The following is a 22,069-nucleotide window of genomic DNA, read 5'->3' as shown; positions in this document are numbered from 1 at the left end:
GTGAACACTGACATTGGACTGTGTGGAATTATAAAATAGGACTTTCAATTAAGCACCTTCACACCAATGTGCGATGTCAGTGGCCAATTCCATCCCTAATGAGAAATCTCAAATAAGATTTTCCCGATCAATATTTTCATATAGTTTTATTCCTGTGATTTGATGACTTTTTACTCTTAAATATCCCAGAGCCAATTTATGTTTTAGATTACGACGCATTTGTTTTCTGCGTCAACGTATCAACGTCAACAGCAGCCTTAACACAAGCGGCATTAGGCAGATTGACTTAGAACCAGGAGGTTAAGTGGTTTTGGGATATAGATCATCCTCTTTAGCTGACGAATCTGAAAACGAGACAGTCACGGGGGCATTTTTAACAAAGTATGCTACATGAGTTTTAAGGACCCAATCGTACAATCAGTGTCAGTGTTGGAAAACGGGAGCAGGGTGAATAAGACGCCCAAGTGATCGCGCAAACACAAGGGAATATAAACATGAACCATGTGCACATGCTGTCACTCCAGTAAAAAACACCATGTGGTTCATTCTGCGCCTGCCTCACAGACCTATATATCTGTCAGCCTTTGTATTTTCTGACGTTTGCGAGCTTGTACGGCAATCAATATCTTTATTTCTGTCAGTTTGGCCATTGAGGACTTGTCAAATTCCCGAGCATCTAAGTAATTTTGATCTGGGGCTGAGCCCCACATAACAGCCTCAACACAGACATTATCGTTCCATTAATGCGTAAAATTAATAGTAAATATTAGCTGAGGCACTTCGTGTGTTTAAAATTGATGTCACAGATGGCTTCCTAAAACAGGCAAGTTTATCTAAGATGTTAAATATGCTTATTCATCATGTGACCTACATATGTTTTCATGCAGTTAAAACTGTACCTACCCGCCCCCCCCCCTTTCTAGCCAACAGGATCACGGACTCTTAAATCACAGACAGGAATGTCATAACTGTCAATACCAACGGATACAAATTAGTCTGGTGATTACTTCCTGGTTAATCCCCGTACCCCCTCCTGAGCCTAGTTAATCTCGGCGTGCAGACGTCCCTCTTGATTTACAAGTGCATTTTAACTTATAGGAAACAATGGACTGGATCCACAGTCATTACACTGAGTGATGTAAACCATTTAAAACTATTAGTCTTATTTGAATCATTTTGGAAGTGGCCTGTGTGAATCAATTGTGGGTGAAAAAAATACATTTACCATACTGAGGTTAACTATAAGTGCAAATATAAATGTAAGCATTTAATGCATGTAATTCATTGTTCCCGCCCTTTAGGACTTGCATAAACAGCTGTCTATTACAATTACTCTAGTTGCTGGAGTTGCTAGATTGTTGCTAGAGTGTTGCTAAAGAACATTTCTGAAATGTTCTCTCCTTTTCTCAAAACAGTAAACACAATTCAATAATTCAAGCTACACTCTCAAAACCTGTGATTTGCAAACTCAAAAAAAAACTCCTTCAAAACTATTTTAGATTTACTCAAAACTAAGCAGCGTAGTCAGATAGCACACAAAGTCAGCCGATGCATAAACAACACACAGCAATCATTGCACTCTACTCAAATACATGTAAAACTGCACTCTGAGCAGAGCAGGAGAAAAGCGTCTTTATTTATTGTAGACCACTTGCACATTCCTGTACTTATCAGAATTTATACATAAAAAGAAACTCTTCAGAAAAAGCACTATATGATTACAGTGGGCAGCATGTCAATCATTCTACTTCAGCATCAGACTTCTGGGCCACAGGACTTCACCGACATCCCTGACAATCCTCTGTCTTACTAAACAACAGAGGGAAAGAATCCCTTAGTGTGTAAAGGATGTCCACTGACTAGAGGAGGTTTTCCTGGGAGTAATGGCTTCAGTCAGACACCTTCCACCGCCATGCTGAGAATAACTGGATTCAACAGGATTCAGGAAGAGAAAATATGTCTGGAGGCACATTTAGAACATTTAACCCATTCAGGTTTTTGGACCTCAGTGGAAGCTCACATTGTCCCAAATGACAGCATACACAAGGTTCTCTGCCTACGCATGACCTTTCTGCCTGCTCTGGACCTCATGACCTCTCTGGTCAGGACCTCATGACCTCTCTGCTCATGTCTGAGAAAAGCATCCTGTAGACCATCCAAAAACGTGAGCTGTTGGGTGTTACGGCCCCAAGGTGGCATGACAGTGGTGAAGTCTCTGAGTGCTTATGTCTTATTCCTTCAAAACATACACTGGCATCAATAACTCAGTGCTGTAGATCACGCTGTGTAATGGCATGTTCTGAAGATCTCATGCTGTTGGAAGAAAAGGAGTCCTTCCAACCTCAAAAACAGTGATGGATCACCAAATATCATTTGAAATGACTGATTTGTTTGATCTGGATCTTTCAAAACGTTGGCAGTTGATGGTTTTGTTGGGGTTTAGTTTATTTATTTATTTTTTTGTTATTCAGAAATATTGTAAATTGTAAAGAGTGGCAGAATAGGGCTTCGGAAGTGCGATACACACAATGCACCAATAGATGGCGATCTACGACATTATTACACCACCCCTCCCCCTTCGGTTATCTCCACGCTTGTGAATAGTCCAAAGTTCACGAATCCTATCACCGTTTCGACTTTGAATGCTGAATTTCCAAGTGTGCTTCACAACAATAGTTAACACAAAGGTAAAACCCACAAGGAACTGAAAGCTCATTTCTTCAGAATTGGAAGTAGACTACATCTGTTAGCTCTGGGAGACCCTCGAGTAAGGCACGAGACGGTCGTTAATAGAGCTCGCGCTAGACTGGAACATTTGCAGAATAAAAGACTGTGGTTGAATGTGGCGAGCAAATTGCAGAGGCGGAGTTAAAAGTAAGGTAGTGTGCTGGGGCTTTTCCTCTTGGTTTCGGGTCATGCTCTTGAAGCGCTTCTGCGGGCTGAAGAGTACTGGGGCTTGTGAGTCAGGAGACTTTAAATGCGCTATAACGTTTTATGGCTATTTTAGTTTCGATAAAGATCCCATCAAACGACAGATACGAGTGAGGCACTATGCACTACTGCAAATAAAGACAATTTTATTATAAAATACAGAAAATGCGTGTTTAAGTGTAATATCAAGCGCCAGTGTGTGTGTGTGTGTGTGTGTGTGTGTGTGTGTGTGTGTGTGTGTGTGTGTGTGTGTGTGTGTGTGTGTCTGCGTGCGTGTGTGTGTGTGTGTGTGTGTGGAACGCATCACTAACTGAAATTATGGGAGAAATTACGAGTGTATAATAGCTTCGGGCCAAGGGCCCCAAACGTTCCGTTAAGGCCCGTAAAGCAACTGTTTCTAAGGAAATCATCATGACACACAGTGCTGGAGTTAGTGAATTACTCGATCATCTGAACACCGGGAAATGGAAGACGTAGTGTGACATCCAGCATTAGGTACCGATCATAAAACATTCATGTAAGAAGCGCTGCGTGGGAACCGGGCTTCGACATCGTTTGAAAGCGGGGAGCGTCTCGGGGGAAAGGGGTTATTGTCTTACGGGCCAAGACGGTACACTTACACTATATTGCAGTAATAACTTTTCTCTGAGCAGAAAATAAACCGCGTCCACATATTTTAATATGACGTGTGTACTAGCCTAAAACGAACTGTATTACAAAACCAATTTCTAGCATTAAAAATAACACGGTTTCACGATTTATGCTTTTCCTTGTCTTCTGATCAAATCGTACATATCGTGCGCACGATTAAAAATACGCAAAATATGTTTTGAATTGAGACTATTGTGGTAGTGTTTGGGAAAGTGGCCCTGCGTCCCTGCAGAATGAGTGCGGAGCGCCGTGAGTCCCGGGGCGCGCGCTGCGGGCTGTAGCGTCACACCAACGTCGCGCGCTGAGCCGCACACACGCATCCTGCCATTCGGAGTTTTGGAGACACGCGGGCGAGCTAAACGCTTCTGTTTTAAACCTCCATGAATTACAAGCGGGAAATCGTTATATATTTTGACTGTCACAACCGTGGAGTACTTTGAGGAATATATTTCTGGGAGTTCTGGATGTGTTAACGGAACCGAATCTTAACGAGGCTTCAATGGATGTGAACGCAGAGGGGTAACGTGTTGGTCAGTAACCTTTAAGTTGCTTGTATACAACGAACTGCACGCTTAACAACACGGATAAGGGACGCAATGATCTTCACTACGATTTGTGTCGTGTTACCACTACTGGGTAAGTTATGGCTTGTTTTCAATTTGGAGATTGTCGATGAACGCGAAGTAGTCAAACTTGAATATAACTGGCGGTAAATACGAAGGACAGGGCTCCCAGCTTTTACTTACAATCGGTGCAGTAATTTTACAAACTTCCAACTTTATACCCAAGTGTAATTTGATGGTGTCATCTATTTTATTGCCATAGTTTCTACAAGACAGCCTGCGCGTTTGACTGATCACAGAATTAGGTTTTCTTCATAACCTGAATGTTATTTAACAAACGGCTTGTTGTATTTTACTAACCTGTTTAGATATTTATGTGTTATTAATTCATCAAGTCATTCAGTCACAATAAATGTAGTTAATCTCATGCAGGCAAATTCAAGCAGTTTCATAAATACAGAGAATTCATATGCAGGAAAATGTATTTCAGCACAAGAACAAGTGATATTTTGAGGGTTGTGATGAGTTATCCTGAAAAAAAATTAATTTTGTGTTTTACTGTGGTGTCCGACGTAATGTTCGTGAATTGTTCTCCTCCACAGATGTGTTGTTGTCGGCCGAACAGTCGGTCTTCACCACGGCCAGCCGGCTGGACTGTGTCAGAGCCAGCGAGATGTGCCTGAAGGAGCCGGGATGCAGCACCAAGTATCGGACTATGAGGCAGTGCGTAGCGGGCAAGGAGAACAACTCCAGCGTGCTTGCTGGACTGGAGGCGAAGGACGAATGTCGGAGCGCTTTGGACGCGCTAAAGCAAAGTCCGCTTTACAACTGCAGGTGTAAACGGGGCATGAAGAAGGAGAAGAACTGTCTGCGCATTTACTGGGGCATCTACCAACATCTACAGGGTGCGCGGCGCCGTCCCCGTCCGTTTCGTGGTGTAATACGGCGTGATTGCTTTGAGCATTAACAACTAATTAATAATCAGTTATTTTACTATTCGATTATTCGGGTTTCATCGAGTCGATTCACTCCAGCGGTCCGTTTTAAAATGCGCGCACTGACTTGCGCACCCATGGGCCACGCTGTCTTTCTTTCGTGCTGTAGCGCACGCTGGGAAAAAAAACCCAAAGTTGTGCCCACAAGCCTTCAAATGCCTCCTTCCCTCGGAACATCCATTAGAGTTTATTGAGTGTGAAGCGCGTTTGATGTCTAAGCCCTGATTTGGCTCCCCGTACTGGACCATGTGGGTGGGCATCAACTCTGGAGCGCAACTGGCCAATTTGCTTAATCATCCAGAACCTGGCCGCGCCACGAATGACTGACCCATACTGAAACAGTCATTTCCCTTTAAACGCGAAGAGGGACAGATTCCGTAATTAAATCATTGATCTAGACTTATATTTACCGAACACTTCTACAAGAATTGCAGTTTTTTTTATCGCACGAATATCAAAAGAGTTACGAATGAGTAGTGCTCTTATTTGTTCCACAGGGAATGATTTTCTTGAAGATTCTCCGTACGAGCTCGTCACCAGCCGCCTGTCAGATATATTTCGACTGGCTCCCATCTACTCAGGTAGGATGAGGGAGGTTTTCATATATTCTAAGACTGTGGCTCAAGTTTTTGTCTGACAAATAGCTCTACCTGCGATCCACAGTCGGGAGCATCATCTGACATTTTATGCCTTGTGTTAATTTTGTGTTAATTGATTATTGGAAAGTTTCCCTGACTTAGATTACACCCCACCCCCCCAACACACACACACACACACACACACACACACACACACACACGCACGCACGCACACACGCACACACGCACGCACGCACGCACGCACGCACACACACACGCACGCACACACACGTAGACTGCATGGTGTCTACTGGCGTCTTATGTTGCAGGAGTCATATAGTTCTTCGTTTTTGTGGTTAGCTTTCGGTTAAACATTACATGAGTTTTGAGCACATCACCATGTACTTGAATGCAGTCTACTCACATTACATAATCTAAAGTTTTTTAATCGGTCGGGAGGTATTTGGCGTGTTACCTCTCCAGCGTTCGTTTACGACCGGCCTCTAGGTGGCACTGTTGTTCTCCGCTTCGCACTCACACAGACGCGCTGAAACTGTTGCGATGCCCTCAGAAGCTTCGCAGCAGATGGCGATAGCAAAGGTTTAACGGAAACTAGTGAAGTCAGACGGAGAGAGCTCCGAGTTGTCATCTCGTTTACTAAATGTTGTCCTTGAGAGAGCAAAGAGAGAGAGAGAGAGAGAGAGAGAGAGACAGACAGACAGACAGACAGACAGGAAGGAGAAGAAAACCAGGAGATTTGACAACTGAAGATTTAATCGAATTTAGAGTTAATAACCTGTGCTTCACTGATGTGTTGAGGGAGTGGGTCTATAAACAGAAACTATGAAAATAAAAGGTAGTCTGTATTGTGCTTGACATCCCATAGTGACCTTGTGAATGTAATTTAAAGTAGTTTATACTTAAATGTTGAGAGTTATTCTTCTAAATAAGAATGATTATGCCAAAATGGAAAGATTCTCTTCCCCGTGTGTCTGGCCTTTATTAGTAGTAATCTATGCGTTTACTGTACATGGCTGTAGATTTATTACAGTACATGCCACAATCCTGTTTCTACATTTAATCCCTGGTGGATGCTGTGTACTTTTCTAAGCAGATAAATTGAAGGTCCCTCTCAGTCCGGTGCATAATCCTTAGTCCCAGTGGTCAGAAGAAGAAGGAAGGCCCAAGTTTCTTCTGGAGTGAGCACTCCTGTAGTGAACATACCACCTTGTCCTGGAGTGAGCACTCCTGTAGTGAACATACCACCTTGTCCTGGAGTGAGCACTCCTGGAGTGAGCACTCCTGTAGTGAACATACCGCCTTGTCCTGGAGTGAGCACTCCTGTAGTGAACATACCACCTTGTCCTGGAGTGAGCACTCCTGTAGTGAACATACCACCTTGTCCTGGAGTGAGCACTCCTGTAGTGAACATACCACCTTGTCCTGGAGTGAGCACTCCTGTAGTGAACATACCACCTTGTCCTGGAGTGAGCACTCCTGTAGTGAACATACCACCTTGTCCTGGAGTGAGCACTCCTGTAGTGAACATACCACCTTGTCCTGGAGTGAGCACTCCTGTAGTGAACATACCACCTTGTCCTGGAGTGAGCACTCCTGTAGTGAACATACCACCTTGTCCTGGAGTGAGCACTCCTGTAGTGAACATACCACCTCGCTGTCTTTCCCCTTCCCTCTTTGTGTCTGTTAGAGCAAAGGGATTTACGGGAAGATGCGTAGAGTCTGACATGGTGCCTTATTCTCCAGTGAACAGCTCTTTCCTTTGACTGACACCTTTGCCCTCATGGCACAACGGTCCTTGCGGATGGATTTACGAGTCGTGCACCCAGGAGCGAGAGCACACGCCACTCGCAGCGTCTGCAGGCTTCCAGCCTCTGGTGTGAGCTGCTGCTGCTCAGAGCTTCTACACTGCTGTTGTGTGGTAAAAAAAAACTAAAATACTTGACTTAAGGACTTTTTGTTTTTGATTAGGTCAAGTAATCGGTTGACAGTAGCTACAGCAACAGTACAATTAAATAGTTACAAACCTGTGTGATATTTTGAAAGGCTTCACTAAATTAAATCAAATCAAGTTTTATTTGTCACACGGTCACACAGAGTACGTGTAGTGAAATGAAAGATTAAGAAATGATGTCAGTTGCAATTTCAAGATGTTATTGTGTCAGCCCCAAAAATGTTAAGACACACAGCAGAGTCGATAAAACCTACTTTCAGACTACCAGCCATGAAAGAAGCAAAGAACAGCTTGTGTGTGTGTGAGGTTAGTGATGAATGCTCCTCCAGTGTGGACTGTCGAGCATGGCTGTGTGTGTTTGGGTGTCCAAGTGAACACCCCCACTCTCTGCCTGCTGGGTGTCTCATTGAGTTCTGTACTGTATTGATGTCTGGTTTGCACTCAATTAAATGGCTTGTGGAATGTTTCAAAGCTTCCTCTCTGTGTGGAGACTTTATGGGCCTTGTTCATGTCAGGCCATATTCTCATACCCCATGGTGGCAGTAAAGGAAATGAGTCTTAAGTGGTTCCTGTGTTAAAGGTCATGTCAGTTGGTAGGGTGATGGGTCAGGGGAGATGAAGTGTGTCGCTCTGACACGTAAACACAGATGTACCTTACGCTGCTTAGTGGGCTGAGATGTAAATACTGAGAATGTGTGGGACCCGATTCAGCTGGCTCAGCTCACAGTTAGAAATATGCTTCAGAAGTCCCTGCACCTCTGTTCCTGTGTTTGCCTCTGTGTGTAAGACAGGCCGACTCATAGGATAAACATGGATGGAATTCAGATAAGAAACAGAGGGAGAAAGAAATGGAACATGGATCGGGAGATACGGATGCAGGAATGACGGCCGGGAATTAAATTTGCTAAAAAAAAAAAACAAACGAGGCCGTGGAACATGTGAAGGGCGTTATCGTATCTACCTGTATCTACCTGTATCTACCTGTACGTTGTGGCCCAGTGGCAGCACAGACAGAAGTGGAGAGGGAGATTGCACAAGACAGTGGGCTTGGGTCAAACAGCCATATCACACACGTGTAGTATCATCCTCTGAACTGCTTCTGTATACGCCGGGCAGATGGTAGTTTGAAAGTTTTACCATTGTAAAGAATGGTAATTTCACTATTATACATTTGCAGAACAACAACAAAAAAGTAATTAAGTACTTGAGTAATGGTTTAGTAATGGTTTCTAAACAAACAGAATGAGAAAACAGAGTAAACAAAATAGGAAAGATTTTTGCTCTGGGACAAAGAATGAAAAGTGAATGTTAGTCAGGTTGGGAGCTGGACAAAACCGCTTATCCTGAATCAGGGATCCTTTTGCATAAAACAGTTTGAATGCATTTCACCCATCTCTTTCTCTCTCTCTCTCTCTCTCTCTCTCTCTCTCTCTCTCTCTCTCTCTCCCTCCTTCTCCTTTCTCTCCTGCTCTCTTTCTTCCATCGCTCCCTCTCTTCCCTCTCTCTCCCTTCCCTCTATATCTTCCTCCTCTCTCCCCACTCTTTCTCCCATCCTTATCTTACTCTTTACTTCTCTGGCTTCATCTCTCTCTCTCTCTCTCTCTCTCTCTCTCTCTCTCTCTCTCTCTCTCTCTCTCTCTCTCTCTCTCTCTCTCAAATGTGAGTCGATTGAGTGTATACACTCCATTAGCTTCTGTCCAGAAGGAGAGACAGAGAACACAGTGCCACACCACAGCGCTCTCATGAGTACGCTTACACTCACACTCCCCACACACACCTTACGGCAGAGACACGGCCTGATTATGCAGACCAGTCTGGAACATGGCCCAGAGAATCCATTTTAAAAAGACCTTATTTATCTTCAGCAAGCAAGACCAAAAAACGTACACATTTCTTGAAAACAGTGGTGGCTTCTGTCGGAGAGATATGTGGCATGAAATTGTTGAGTTTGTCGATAGAGTTGTTGGTGACGTCAGCTGATTGTCACTTACCACTTAGCAGCCTTTTGAGAAAACACGGAGCAGCAGGGAAACTTGCACGGTGTAATGGGCAGTCTGCCGAGCGCCTGGGATTGGCTGGCCTGAAATTGCCTAAATTATGGTGCAGCGAGGACATCAAATAGTCTGGTGAAAGCACGAATGAAGATGAGTCTCCCACCCGCCTTTCTTGTGACTGTTTGCCTGATACGCTGGCATTGCGGTGCAGTGTGTCAGACTTGTTAGAATCCAGTGGTGAACAGTGAGCTGTGTCTTAGTGAAGCGTGCCACGCTTGCCGGGATCGGAAGTGTCCTCAATGCTCCCCAAATCACTTTAATCCCATTCTTCTTTGCCAAATCAACCTTGGGTGGCACAGGGGTGTGAAAACGTCAGTAGTGGCAACCCCACGGTCCAAGCCGGATGTGTCCTTCTGTGGCTATACTTCTGACTGCCTTGTGTGTGAAAGAGAAATTTGTGGTTTGTACACACGTTCGTCCCAGTACAGCGGTCCTCACCAGTGACGCTCAGCTATCAGAGAAGGCCGGCACGAGGAATTTTCTGGCCAAAAGATTACTAGTCATGGATTAAATGAAAGATGAGCAGCCCTGCCCATCAAAACCCCACCTTTCTGGTGGTGCATGGTGCGTGGCTACACAGCATAAGAGATGGATTGTGGGTAAAAGCTTGTGTTGTCCAGGGACAGGACAACCATTCGTTATGCACTAAACACATGTGTGTGATTAAAAACAGCATAACACAGAAATAACTGTGATATAGGGGTGTGATTATATCAATCTCTAATAATTACAATAATATTATTCTTCAGGCAAAGCCAACACCTCACATTGTGCCCCTGCTACAGTGTAAGTGTGCACCACTAATCACTGTTACAGTGTAAGTGTGCACCACTAATCACCGCTACAGTGTAAGTGTGCACCACTAATCACAGTTACAGTGTAAGTGTGCACCACTAATCACCGTTACAGTGTAAGTGTGCACCACTAATCACCGTTACAGTGTAAGTGTGCACCACTAATCACTGTTACAGTGTAAGTGTGCATCACTAATCACTGTTACAGTGTAAGTGTGCACCACTAATTACTGTTACAGTGTAAGTGTGCATCACTAATCACTGTTACAGTGTAACCACTAATCACTGTCACAGTGTGTAACATTGTAACACTGTATGCACTGTAACACCAGGAGTAATGTGTACAAAGTGCACACCAAGTATTACGTTTCACGGCATTGTGACTCAATATACTACATTGTCATTTAACATACAGCACTGACACTGCTGTAATGTAAAGAGTTATCAGAGTTGACCCTGAACACTTTTCTTGTTTACACTCTAAGGTCTTTTTAACAAGGTGCCACTGTAAGGTCTTTTTTTTAACAAAGTGTATTCAGCTGTGTGAAAGCACAGTTTTCTGTTTTTTAAGCAGGACAGTTGCAGACATCAGGCAAGGTTTTAGTCCAGACAGGTCCCGGCTGCAGAGTAGACTCATGGCCCTCTGTGGACACGAGGACAGGATTCTGGCGTAATTCAGACCGGGAGCGTCTGCGGCTTATTACTAAAACAAAGCCCTGAAAGTTACCCCTGCCTCCCCAGCCTCGCTCCTCTCCACACCGCACTCAGCTCTCCTCATTAGGGTTCCTGAGAGGAAGACGATGGCAGCTGAAGCCAAGCTCTTCCTCTGCACTTCACCTCTCAAACTCGGAGCTGTTTGCTTCCACAATAGCAGCTCCGTTGCCGTGCCTCTTGCCTGGGGATGTATCTCTCATTATAGAACAAAGGTCTTTTGTGTTGCTGGCTACTTGGGAGTTGGCCAGTCTCGAGAACAGGCCTGTGCTATATTGCTAGCCCTGTTAGCGTATGTTAAGGCAGACGAGGGGGTCTGGTGTTACCCGAGCTCTCTGCTCTGTATTTTGGTTTTTAGTTCTAATAAACACTCCTCTGTCCTCCTGGAGCTAGGTACAGTTTGGGGAGATGTCTCATACGAAAGCAAATCAATTCGGAGTCATGTTAAAATAGAAACTTGAGACTGTGTGTACAAGAAACTATTGATTTCTTACCCTTCCCCCATTCCTCTTTCCCCTTCACCAAAGCTCTTCCGTTGGAGTGGATCAAAGGATAATCCTTCTGTTGCCGGTTCTCAGGTATACCGTTGCATCATCAAGCGGAATGTTCTAGAACCAGAGGGACATGTCAAGTGTTCTGAGCAGCGGTACAGTCAGTTTTCCGCACCCTGTGTACCTGTGTTGTCTAGGGAGTCGGAGCGCTGCTGTCTGTCCCTGCTGTTCCACCACAGCCTGGCTAAGTGCTATATCGACAAAGTGCGTGGACTCTCGGAGGATGCTCAGGAATGTGACAGAGTGTCGAGGTGCTCATCTGTGCTCCTCGTGGGGAAGCGCTGGGATGTTAACACAGCGTGTAGCGGTGTTAATGAGGCCCCGCTCAACATCGCAGATTGTCCGTTATCCACGCAAACCTGTGGCTCCCTACCGCTCACCCTCCGGACCACCATCTGGCTGCTCCAACAACGTCGGGCTCTGTCTCTCTGACCGTGCCTCCTGAAGAGGGGAGAGAACACCATGAAGAGGGGAGGGAACACAATGAAGAGGGGAGGGAACACAATGAAGAGGGGAGGGAACACCACAAAGAGGGGAGGGAACACCATGAAGAGGGGAGGGAACACCATAAAGAGGGGAGGGAACACAATGAAGAGGGGAGGGAACACCACAAAGAGGGGAGGGAACACCATGAAGAGGGGAGGGAACACCACAAAGAGGGGAGGGAACACCATGAAGAGGGGAGGGAACACAATGAAGAGGGGAGGGAACACAATGAAGAGGGGAGGGAACACCATGAAGAGGGGAGGGAACACAATGAAGAGGGGAGGGAACACAATGAAGAGGGGAGGGAACACCATGAAGAGGGGAGGGAACACCATGAAGAGGGGAGGGAACACCATGAAGAGGGGAGGGAACACCACGAAGAGGGGAGGGAACACCATGAAGAGGGGAGGGAACACCACAAAGAGGGGAGGAAAGCAAGAGGCCAATACTCATTGACCTTGACACGACCTCACTGGGCCATATGGGAAGATAAATGACCAGATAGTGATGCCCGATGACTGTCCGGCTGTGGTGTAATTGACTGTTTTGTGTGGATAGATAGAGTATCTCTCTCTAGATAGAGTTTCGCTCTCTCATTTTCTTTTCATTTTATTTCTGGTCCTTTTTCTCATGCTTAAATTTTGATTAATGCAGGTAACCAGTGAGGTAATATCATCTCAGATAACAAGTGAGGTAATGTGATGTCAGGTATTCTGTGAGGTGATGGGATGTCAGATAATCTGTGAGATAATTGTCATGGATGAATTTGATGTAGTTAAACTGTGCATATTGAGACTCGTAGCACAGCCTGATCCCAAAGACCAAAGAGGGAGACTGAGCAAAACTGCGGAGTGCAGTTTGGTAAAGTTGGGCTGAAGTAGACTGAACCTTCTTCATTTATTCATGTTGTTTTACTACAGCACTTGTGAACACGTGCTGAACCAAGCTGAGAGTCCCCCATTACTAGATCATCAAACAAATGCACTTGTGTGGAACAACCTGTGATTAGTTTGTGTGTGTGTGTGTGTGTGTGTGTGTGTGTGTGTGTGTGTGTGTGTGTGTGTGTGTGTGTGTGTGTTTGTGTGTGTGTATAGTTAGAAACAAGTTCTAAAATGTTTTTTTTTGGTTTACATTTGGGCAACATATATATATTAACAGGCCTCTTAGGGCTGAAAGTTGTCTGTGTTGGTGCCTCTGTCCTCTGTACTGTGGTCTGGTAACAGTGAGGGCAGACGCATCACACCACCCTCTGCTCTGCCACAAGCTCCTCGCTGTCCAAAAAATCATTTAGTCAGAGGTGACCAGCCCAGAGTCCTGGGGACTTTCTTATTGGACAGAGAGGTGGGAAAGGGCGGAGTGATTTATCATAGTTAATAGACACTCCTGACAGCTGGAATCAGCAGGGGCCACCCTCATGCCAGCTGCAGTCACAGCCAATCACCACAGATGTATGCAAATTTCAACGATTACCAGGGCAACAAGTGCTCGTTGCCGTGCCAGTCAGGAGCATCCAAGCTTTAGAAGCGTGATGTCAAAATGAACCGTGTTGTATTGCTGCCGCGGCAACCACACTAAGGCGCTAAGCAGGATGTGGCCATTTAACACAATGTGGACTGGGGCCCTGCGCTCCCACCGAGTGCTAAAGTGAACCTGCAGTCGGTGGCAGATGTGCAGGAGACTCGGGTGGAGAACATGACACTGATTGTCCATCACCTAACCTTTCTAATCATGCACCTGTGCCCTCACATCACTGTATTACCGCTGCATGCTAGCCTAGCAACACGCATCAGACAGGTAAGGTCGCCATGTTGCATAGTTAAAAATTGCCTTGCTTTTTTGGCTATCATTTTTCATTTTGGTTGGGTTTATGTGAACACTGTGATGTATCTAAACAGCCACCGGACAGTTCAGTTTGAACATCTGAGATTAATGACCATCTGTGCATTAATGACCATATGTACATATGTGTCTTCTGCAATAACTATTACAAAGTTCGAGGTTGTGATGCTGATTAACAAATGATATATTGTGCCGTCCTAATCTCTACATTCAGGTATCATCAAACTCCTCTCGGGAGTCCCATCAACTTCAATCAGAGACACTTTTCCTTATGCACTCAAAATTTCTAAGGATCCTGCACAACTCAACATACTCCACACGTAAAAGGAATCAGTCACTTCTGAATCCGTCCAGCTGTTCCTAGATCAGTTCCAGCCCCTTGGGTCTGTCTCACTTTCAAGCCCATCTGACAAGTCCTCCTGTCGTCCTTCCTTGTGATTCGTTTAGGCTCCACCAGTCCCACCAGTCCCACCAGTCCATGAACATCCCTGCAGTTTTGCAGCAGCCGATGTGAGCAGGGTACGTCCTGCAAGGCAGTTTAGTTATGTCGTAAAACTGTAAACATGCGCACTTGTTATGCCACATATAATTAATCACCCGAAGAAAGAAAATGAACACACTGTATATGAAGTATGTTGCTTGAGTGTGCACTTCTCTCTGGAGTGTGCACTTCTCTCTGGAGTGCGCTTTACCCTCTGGAGTGTACACTTCTTTTCTGGAGTGTGTACTTCTCTTCCGGTCACCGTGACCCTGAGAGGGAGGCCTCCAACCCAGGGGCATTCAGTCTGTTGTACGCTGAAATGGAAAGAACTGCAATGCAGTGAAGGGAAGGAAGTAGTATGGTGTTTTTAAGACTGTAGTAGAGAGTAGTATGGTGTTTGTAAGACTGTAGTAGAGAGTAGTAGGGTGATTGTAAGACTGTAGTAGAGAGTAGTAGGGTGATTGTAAGACTAGTAGGGAGTAGTATGGTGTTTTTAAGACTGTAGTAGAGAGTAGTATGGTGTTTGTAAGACTGTAGTAGAGAGTAGTAGGGTGATTGTAAGACTGTAGTAGGGTGTTTGTAAGACTGTAGTAGGGAGTAGTATGGTGTTTGTAAGACTGTAGTAGAGAGTAGTATGGTGTTTGTAAGACTGTAGTAGAGAGTAGTAGGGTGATTGTAAGACTGTAGTAGGGAGTAGTAGGGTGATTGTAAGACTGTAGTAGGGAGTAGTAGGGTGTTTGTAAGACTGTAGTAGGGAGTAGTATGGTGTTTGTAAGACTAGTAGAGAGTAGGATGGTGTTTGTAAGACTGTAGTAGGGAGTAGTATGGTGTTTGTAAGACTGTAGTAGAGAGTAGTATGGTGTTTGTAAGACTGTAGTAGGGAGTAATATGGTTTTTGTAAGACTAGTAGGGAGTAGTATGGTGTTTGTAAGACTAGTAGGGAGTAGTATGGTGTTTGTAAGATTGTAGTAGGGAGTAGTGAGGTGTTTGTAAGACTGTAGTAAGGAGGAGTTTGATGTTTGTAAGACTGTAGTAGGGAGTAGTAGGGTGTTTGTAAGACTAGTAGGGAGTAGTATGGTGTTTGTAAGACTGTAGTAGAGAGTAGTATGGTGTTTGTAAGACTGTAGTAGAGAGTAGTAGGGTGATTGTAAGACTGTAGTAGGGAGTAGTAGGGTGTTTGTAAGACTGTAGTAGGGAGTAGTATGGTGTTTGTAAGACTAGTAGAGAGTAGGATGGTGTTTGTAAGACTGTAGTAGGGAGTAGTGAGGTGTTTGTAAGACTGTAGTAAGGAGGAGTTTGATGTTTGTAAGACTGTAGTAGGGAGTAGTAGAGTGTTTGTAAGACTGTAGTAGAGAGTAGTATGGTGTTTGTAAGACTATAATAAGGAGGAGTCTGGTGTTTGTAAGACTGTTTTAGGGAGTAGTAGAGTGTTTGTAAGACTTTAGAAGGGAGTAGTAGGGTGTTTGTAAGACTGTAGTAAGGAGGCGTCTGGTGTTTGTATGACTGTATTAGGGAGTAGTATGGTGTTTGTAAGACTGTAGTAAGAAGTTGTAGGGTGTTTAGAAGACTAGTGGGGAGTTGTATGGTGTTTGTAAGACTGTAGACACATATTCACAGACATGTTCACAGATCTTGTACTAAGCAGACATCTGCATTTTGTATTTTACAGTAATTTATCCAATAAAGTAAAGCATTTTTAAAGTGTGTCTTTATGAGAATTCAAGTGATGTACAGATCACAAGTTGGAGTTGGTGATTGAACAGGATGTGAGAAAATTAGTCTGTCTTGGCTGATTTTAGGAGTGTATATAAACATGACGCAATTCTAAAAGCCTCAGTCAAAGCCCTGCTAAAGCATCCTGTACTGGTGACTGTCTCTCTGCCTGTCTCTCTTTCCCTCTCTCTGCCTGTCTCTCTCTCTCCTTCTCTCTGCCTGTCTCTCTGGTCTCCTCTCTCTTCCTCCCTTTTCCTGTCTATCTCTTCTTTTCTCTTCCTCTCAGTCTGTGACTGTGTGTGTGCCTCTCTGCCTGTCTCTCCCTCCATCCCTGTCTCTTTCTCCCTCCCTCTCTCTGTCTCACTGTGCATGACACAGTGCTGCGTTTCTGATTCATTAATGCTGTGGGCAGCTAAGCCGGCACCCCCCCCCCCCCCCCCAGCCATCATGACATTACCCCCCCCACAAGCACGACCCCCTCACCCCCCTTTTGCTCACGGGGCACAAACACCAACTGCTAGAATGACAAAAGAGCACTTCCAAAACACTTCAAAACACCATGACCTGCTGTATGTTCGGCAGGCTACCAGTACATCACTGCCTTGCCTCGTGTATAACAACGTCAAACATTTACAAGCTACCAGACTAATTTGCGGTAATACCTATAACAACATGCATGTTCACGTCTGTCTTAGAGATGCTTTAAGACAAAACCCCACTAGAACTGGTGTTCCAACCCTCACAATCTCTCCCTTATTTCACCTCCATCGATCTGGACCACTAGCAGTGACTGCGGCACTAAACTATAAAGTGCATATGAAAGCAGCAGCCATTTGCCCCGTGTTTGTTTGGTGAAGCCCGTGTTCGCTCGGCGTAAATTATTCATGGGCTGTAGCAGGATGTGAGCCGGGCTGCTGGATCAGGAGCCGGTTTCCTTTTGGCCCGCGGAGCAGGGGTCTCCTCCCGCCGCTGGCCCCCATCTGTGCAACTGGCAGGGGGGGCGGCGGCCGTTTGATTCGTTGCCGCAGTGCGGGCACGTCGGCCAATCGCAGGCCCTCTGTATGCCAAAGCTCCACGGCGCCAACTTCAACGTCGCGTTTCCAGGAGACGAGAGAGAATCCCAAGGACTGTCCCGTATTAGGATAAACGAGGTCCCGAAGGCAGGGCCCGCTCTGGAACACGCTGCTGGCGTTGGCGCTACGGAGGGGCTGGGCGCGCTAGACCAGGCGTCTGGGGGGCGGTTCAGGCGTCTGCTGCCTGCTGTGCTGAACGTAGCAACTCTGGAAGTGGCGTGTGCGACTGAAGCTCCAGCCTGAAGCGAAAGAGGCTGAGATCCATGAATCTCCTGCTGAGACGGTCTCCGCGCTCTTATTCTCGTTTCATTTCAAGGCTGGTTTGCTTGTATCTCTCTCTGAAGCAGCACCTATTATGCATTTTGGAAATGGAGCAGAATAGCTTGATTTCCCTTGGCAGCGCAAAACTGCCACCATAAAATTGTTCAACGTTAAAATAACCCCTGAACACTACGCATTTTTCTTTCGCTTCGGACAACGTCACAGACTACAGGAGGCCGGCGTGCTGATTGGTTAACTAGCGTCATGGGGAGGGGCGTTGTGTTACCTCCGGGTGCCACGGCAGGTGCACGCGCGTCCCTGTGCTCTGGGCTGTAGGGTCCAGGCTACCAGACGCAGCTGCAGATCTGGATGTGTGGGTCCGCCCGGCACCGAGGGCAGCAGACCTGTGAAAATGAGTAAGAAATCAGGGGAAAACAAACCCAAAAGAGGCACTTGAGAATGGCCTCATTTTCACTGAATATTTCAAAACATGATTTCAGAAAAAACGTCATTTTGATCTCCAGTGGTTTAGCTGTTATTGAAGGTTGATTTTCCTAAAAATGTATTCTGATTGGGGCATTACTATTAAAATTAATAGGAATCCCCCTAATAGGAGATTGTGTGTGTGTGTGTGTGTGTGTGTGTGTGTGTGTGTGTGTGTGTGTGTGTGTGTGTGATGAAATGAATAGAAACCTTTCCTCATATGCAGTTTAGAAGCAGACACAAATACATTTTATCTTTCACAGCAATCATCATTTTCCTTTGGTAAAGTCGCTTCACATTAGAGTTTTGATGCAGTCAAGTACAAATTTGAAAACGTCCAATCCACCACAGAAGAAGCGATGTGTGCTGAAGTGAAGAGCTCTTTGCATCAGTGCTTTCTTTCCCCAAAACCTTAATTTGCACCTCATACAATGATACAATGTTATATTTTACACCACTTTAATTCACTAAGTCTGCATCTCAAATCCTGGGGGCATTTTCACAGGTACACACAGCTCTTGTACACACAGTGTACATGTTGTTGTTCGCGTTCTCTTTTCCACCAATCATGTTCAAAGTTCAGAACCAAGGTGTATACGCTGAGATGGAGGCCCCATGTTTATTTGATCACAGACTTTTTTCAGAACTCTATATCGTGTATGAATATTTAAAGCTAAACCGAGGTATATTAGCATACAGCCCCTCCAGACAGACAAATATCCACACAGACTCCGCCAGATAATGTTTGAGTTTTTAGCCAGAACAGTGCAACGGAAATTAAATTCGTCACATTAGCATAACAGACAGTTCCGTGGAGGCAGGGAAGGCGGTCTGTTTCTGCCTGAGCGTTCTGGGCTGTTTACGTCGGGAGAGATGGTTGTGCCGCACGGACCTCTCTCTTCTTCCTTCTCTCTCTTCTTCCTTCTCTCTCTTCTTCCTTCTCTCCATTCTCCTCTCTCCTCTCCGCTCTGTCCTCTCTCCTCTCCCCTCACCTCCGGGTCTCACCACCGCTCCTGCACAAGTGCGAGGCTAGGATGGAGCAGTAAGCAGGTCACCGTGGCGGTGCCCTCGGTGAGAAGAGCCCCAAGGATTTGAGCGGTTCTGGAGCGTTCACGCGTGCATAATCGCCCCCCACTCGACAGGTGACTCTGCATGAAGAAAAATAAACAGGGATGCATGTCTGAGATAGAAAGAGAGAGAGAGAGATAGAGAGAGAGGGAGAAAAAGAGAAAGACAAAGATATAGAAAGAGAGAAAGAAAGAGCTGTTTATTCCTGTGCACCTTGAAGTTACGTTCCACTTTCAGAGCATTAACGGGGTCCGGGCCAGTGAGGCAGACCGCCTGAGGGGCAGTGGGTTAATGAATGTGTGGAGCGTGTGCAGAGGGCTGGTCGCTCACCCCCAACGCTTCTCCATCTTGTGTTGGTGCAGCAGTGAGGCTAAAGCATGAGTTTAGGTGGAGTGCGTCGTATCTGCACCTCAGCAGCTCGGAAAGAAGCTTGAGATGTGTTTACAGCGCCACGACGTTCAGGGCTTGTTCCTTATGCATAATTCACAAGACCTGATTGAGTGAAACCTGAGGAGAGAGACAAGGAGGACAGGAGAGAGAGAGAGAGAGAGAGAGAGAGAAGGGGGGGTTCCTACTGAACCCACCCATGAGTGGGTGGTACTTCACTGAACCCACCCATAAGTGGGTGGTACTTCACTGAACACTCCCATGAGTGGTCTGAACACTTGTCTTATTGGAACTCATCACAAGGTGGCTTTACATGAAATGAACTGTGTAACAAGGTGTTTACTAGTTGTAATGTCATTATAACCAAATAGACTCTGCTCCATTGCAGGATTTGGGCTGCAGTGAGCAGAGACAACAGCAGAATTCATGAAAAACAACGTCACCGAGCTGTGGGAAGATCATCTCATAAACGACTCTCAATAACGTTTGTGCACTTCTGTGATAGTTTACAGAAATTGCACACTAGTTAATGCCTTAAATACCCCCCCCCCGCCACACACACACACACACGCACACACACACACACACACACACACACACACACACACACACACACACACACACACACACACACACACACACACACACACAAAAGACAAGTTTATATACCACTTCATACACAGCAGCATTTCACATAAGCAGATTGAAATTAACAGAGCACATTTCAAATAGAGATCAAATCAACTAGTATTACATGAAAAGTTCAGATCTAATCTCCTCATGTTCTTTCACAACTGTTTCCGTTTAAGAACAGTGAAATATCTGAATGCTGCCTCTCTGAACTCTCGTAGACTCTGTGTTTAGTCTTGTAGTCTCTGTGTTTAGTCTTGTAGTCTCTGTGTTTAGTCTCATAGTCTCTGTGTTTAGTCTTGTAGTCTCTGTGTTTAGTCTCATAGTCTCTGTGTTTAGTCTCATAGTCTCAGTGTTTAGTCTCATAGTCTTTGTGTTTAGTCTCGTAGTCTCTGTGTTTAGTCTCGTAGTCTCTGTGTTAAGTCTCATAGTCTCTGTGTTTAGTCTTCTAGTCTCAGTGTTTAGTCTCATAGTCTCTGTGTTAAGTCTCATAGTCTCAGTGTTTAGTCTCATAGTCTCAGTGTTTAGTCTGTACCTTGGCCAGGACTCACTGTCTTCTTCCTTCTGGTCTGACAGTTCTTCTTGCCACATTTTGCTTCAGCATATCAGACTCATACACTGGTTTTACACCACTAAGCAATATATAAACCAGTAATAATATAGTTGACTTAAAGTCAAGTTCACAACATACTGGTGGCTCTATTAATAAGAATGGGGTGATGTGTTCTACTGTTTTAGACCCAGTGAAATTCCCTGCAGCTGACATTTGAATCCACTGTTTTGGGAGTCCTGTTTGGAGTCCATTACATGAATCAATCCTGATAGAACTAACAGTATGGATGAGTTTCTCTAAGTCTGGACTTGTCAGGAAATCCTTTTTTCTTAACATGATAAAATGCTAATTTAGTAGCTGATTAGTAGCTGTTACTGATTTCATATGAATAAAGCTGAGACCAGAGTCCAACAAGGTTAGGTCGCCAGGGTTACGAGCTAGCTCTTTACATCGAATGGATTTTGAGACCAAGAAAAGCAGATACTCTGTGCCTCTCATTACAGTTCTCATATAAAATCTCAGTTTTTATTTTTGTTCATCTGGAGAATGTTTGGCCCGTCCAGTTAGTGATGTGCTTAAGGCCCTTTCAGAGTGAGCTGAGAGGCTGTAGTTGGTTGGGGAGGATTCCAAGCACATCTAAGTGCTGCCTGCACTGATGTGGTAAGACAGCCCAAAACTTTTTTTCCAAATTAATGGTGGATTTGAATTTAGTCTGTTATTGTTTTACAGAGTTGCTTCCAGATTCTTCTTTTTGAAGAGAGGCTTAACAACTACAGATTTTTGTGGTTTTGAGCTGGAGGGTGTGGTTGTGGAGGTGGAGGGTGTGGTTTTGGAGGTAGAGGGTGTGGTTTTGGAGGTAGAGGGTGTGGTTGTGGAGGTGGAGGGTGTGGTTTTGGAGGTAGAGGGTGTGGTTTTGGAGGTGGGAGGTGTGGTTTTGGAGGAGGAGGGTGTGGTTGTGGAGGTGGAGGGTGTGGTTGTAGAGGTAGAGGGTGTGGTTGTGGAGGTGGAGGGTGTGGTTGTAGAGGTAGAGGGTGTGGTTGTGGAGGTAAAGGGTGTGGTTTTGGAGATGGGCGTGTGGTTGTGGAGGTGGAGCGTGTGGTTGTGGAGGTGGAGAGTGTGGTTTTGGAGGTGGAAGGTGTGGTTGTGGAGGTAGTGGGTGTGGTTTTGGAGATGGGCGTGTGGTTGTGGAGGTAGAGGGTGTGATTGTGGAGGTGGAGGGTGTGGTTTTGGAGGTGGGGTGTGGTTTTGGAGGTGGACGGTGTAGTTTTGGAGGTGGAGGGTGTGGTTTTGGAGGT

At 45.3% G+C, this 22,069-nt stretch overlaps 1 protein-coding gene across 2 annotated transcripts in view; it reads left to right on the top strand.

Moving 5' to 3' along the window:
• Positions 1 to 3,550: 3,550 nt before the first annotated feature.
• The window catches only part of gfra1a (gdnf family receptor alpha 1a), a 64,747-nt gene continuing 46,228 nt past the window's right edge, over positions 3,551 to 22,069 (top strand). Inside the window, exons 1-3 of one of the 2 annotated variants that reach the window (XM_076974767.1) lie at positions 3,551 to 4,218; positions 4,748 to 5,050; positions 5,638 to 5,721. In XM_076974767.1, coding sequence (XP_076830882.1) covers positions 4,179 to 4,218; positions 4,748 to 5,050; positions 5,638 to 5,721 — 427 coding nt within the window. In that variant the 5' untranslated portion in view covers positions 3,551 to 4,178. The remainder of the gene's footprint in view (positions 4,219 to 4,747; positions 5,051 to 5,637; positions 5,722 to 22,069) is intronic. The other variant, XM_076974768.1, reaches the window with a different exon arrangement.

The sequence above is a fragment of the Brachyhypopomus gauderio genome, chromosome 15 (genome assembly GCF_052324685.1).
Source record: "Brachyhypopomus gauderio isolate BG-103 chromosome 15, BGAUD_0.2, whole genome shotgun sequence".
Classification (NCBI taxonomy): domain Eukaryota; kingdom Metazoa; phylum Chordata; class Actinopteri; order Gymnotiformes; family Hypopomidae; genus Brachyhypopomus; species Brachyhypopomus gauderio.
This window is presented reverse-complemented; position numbering and strand designations above follow the sequence as displayed.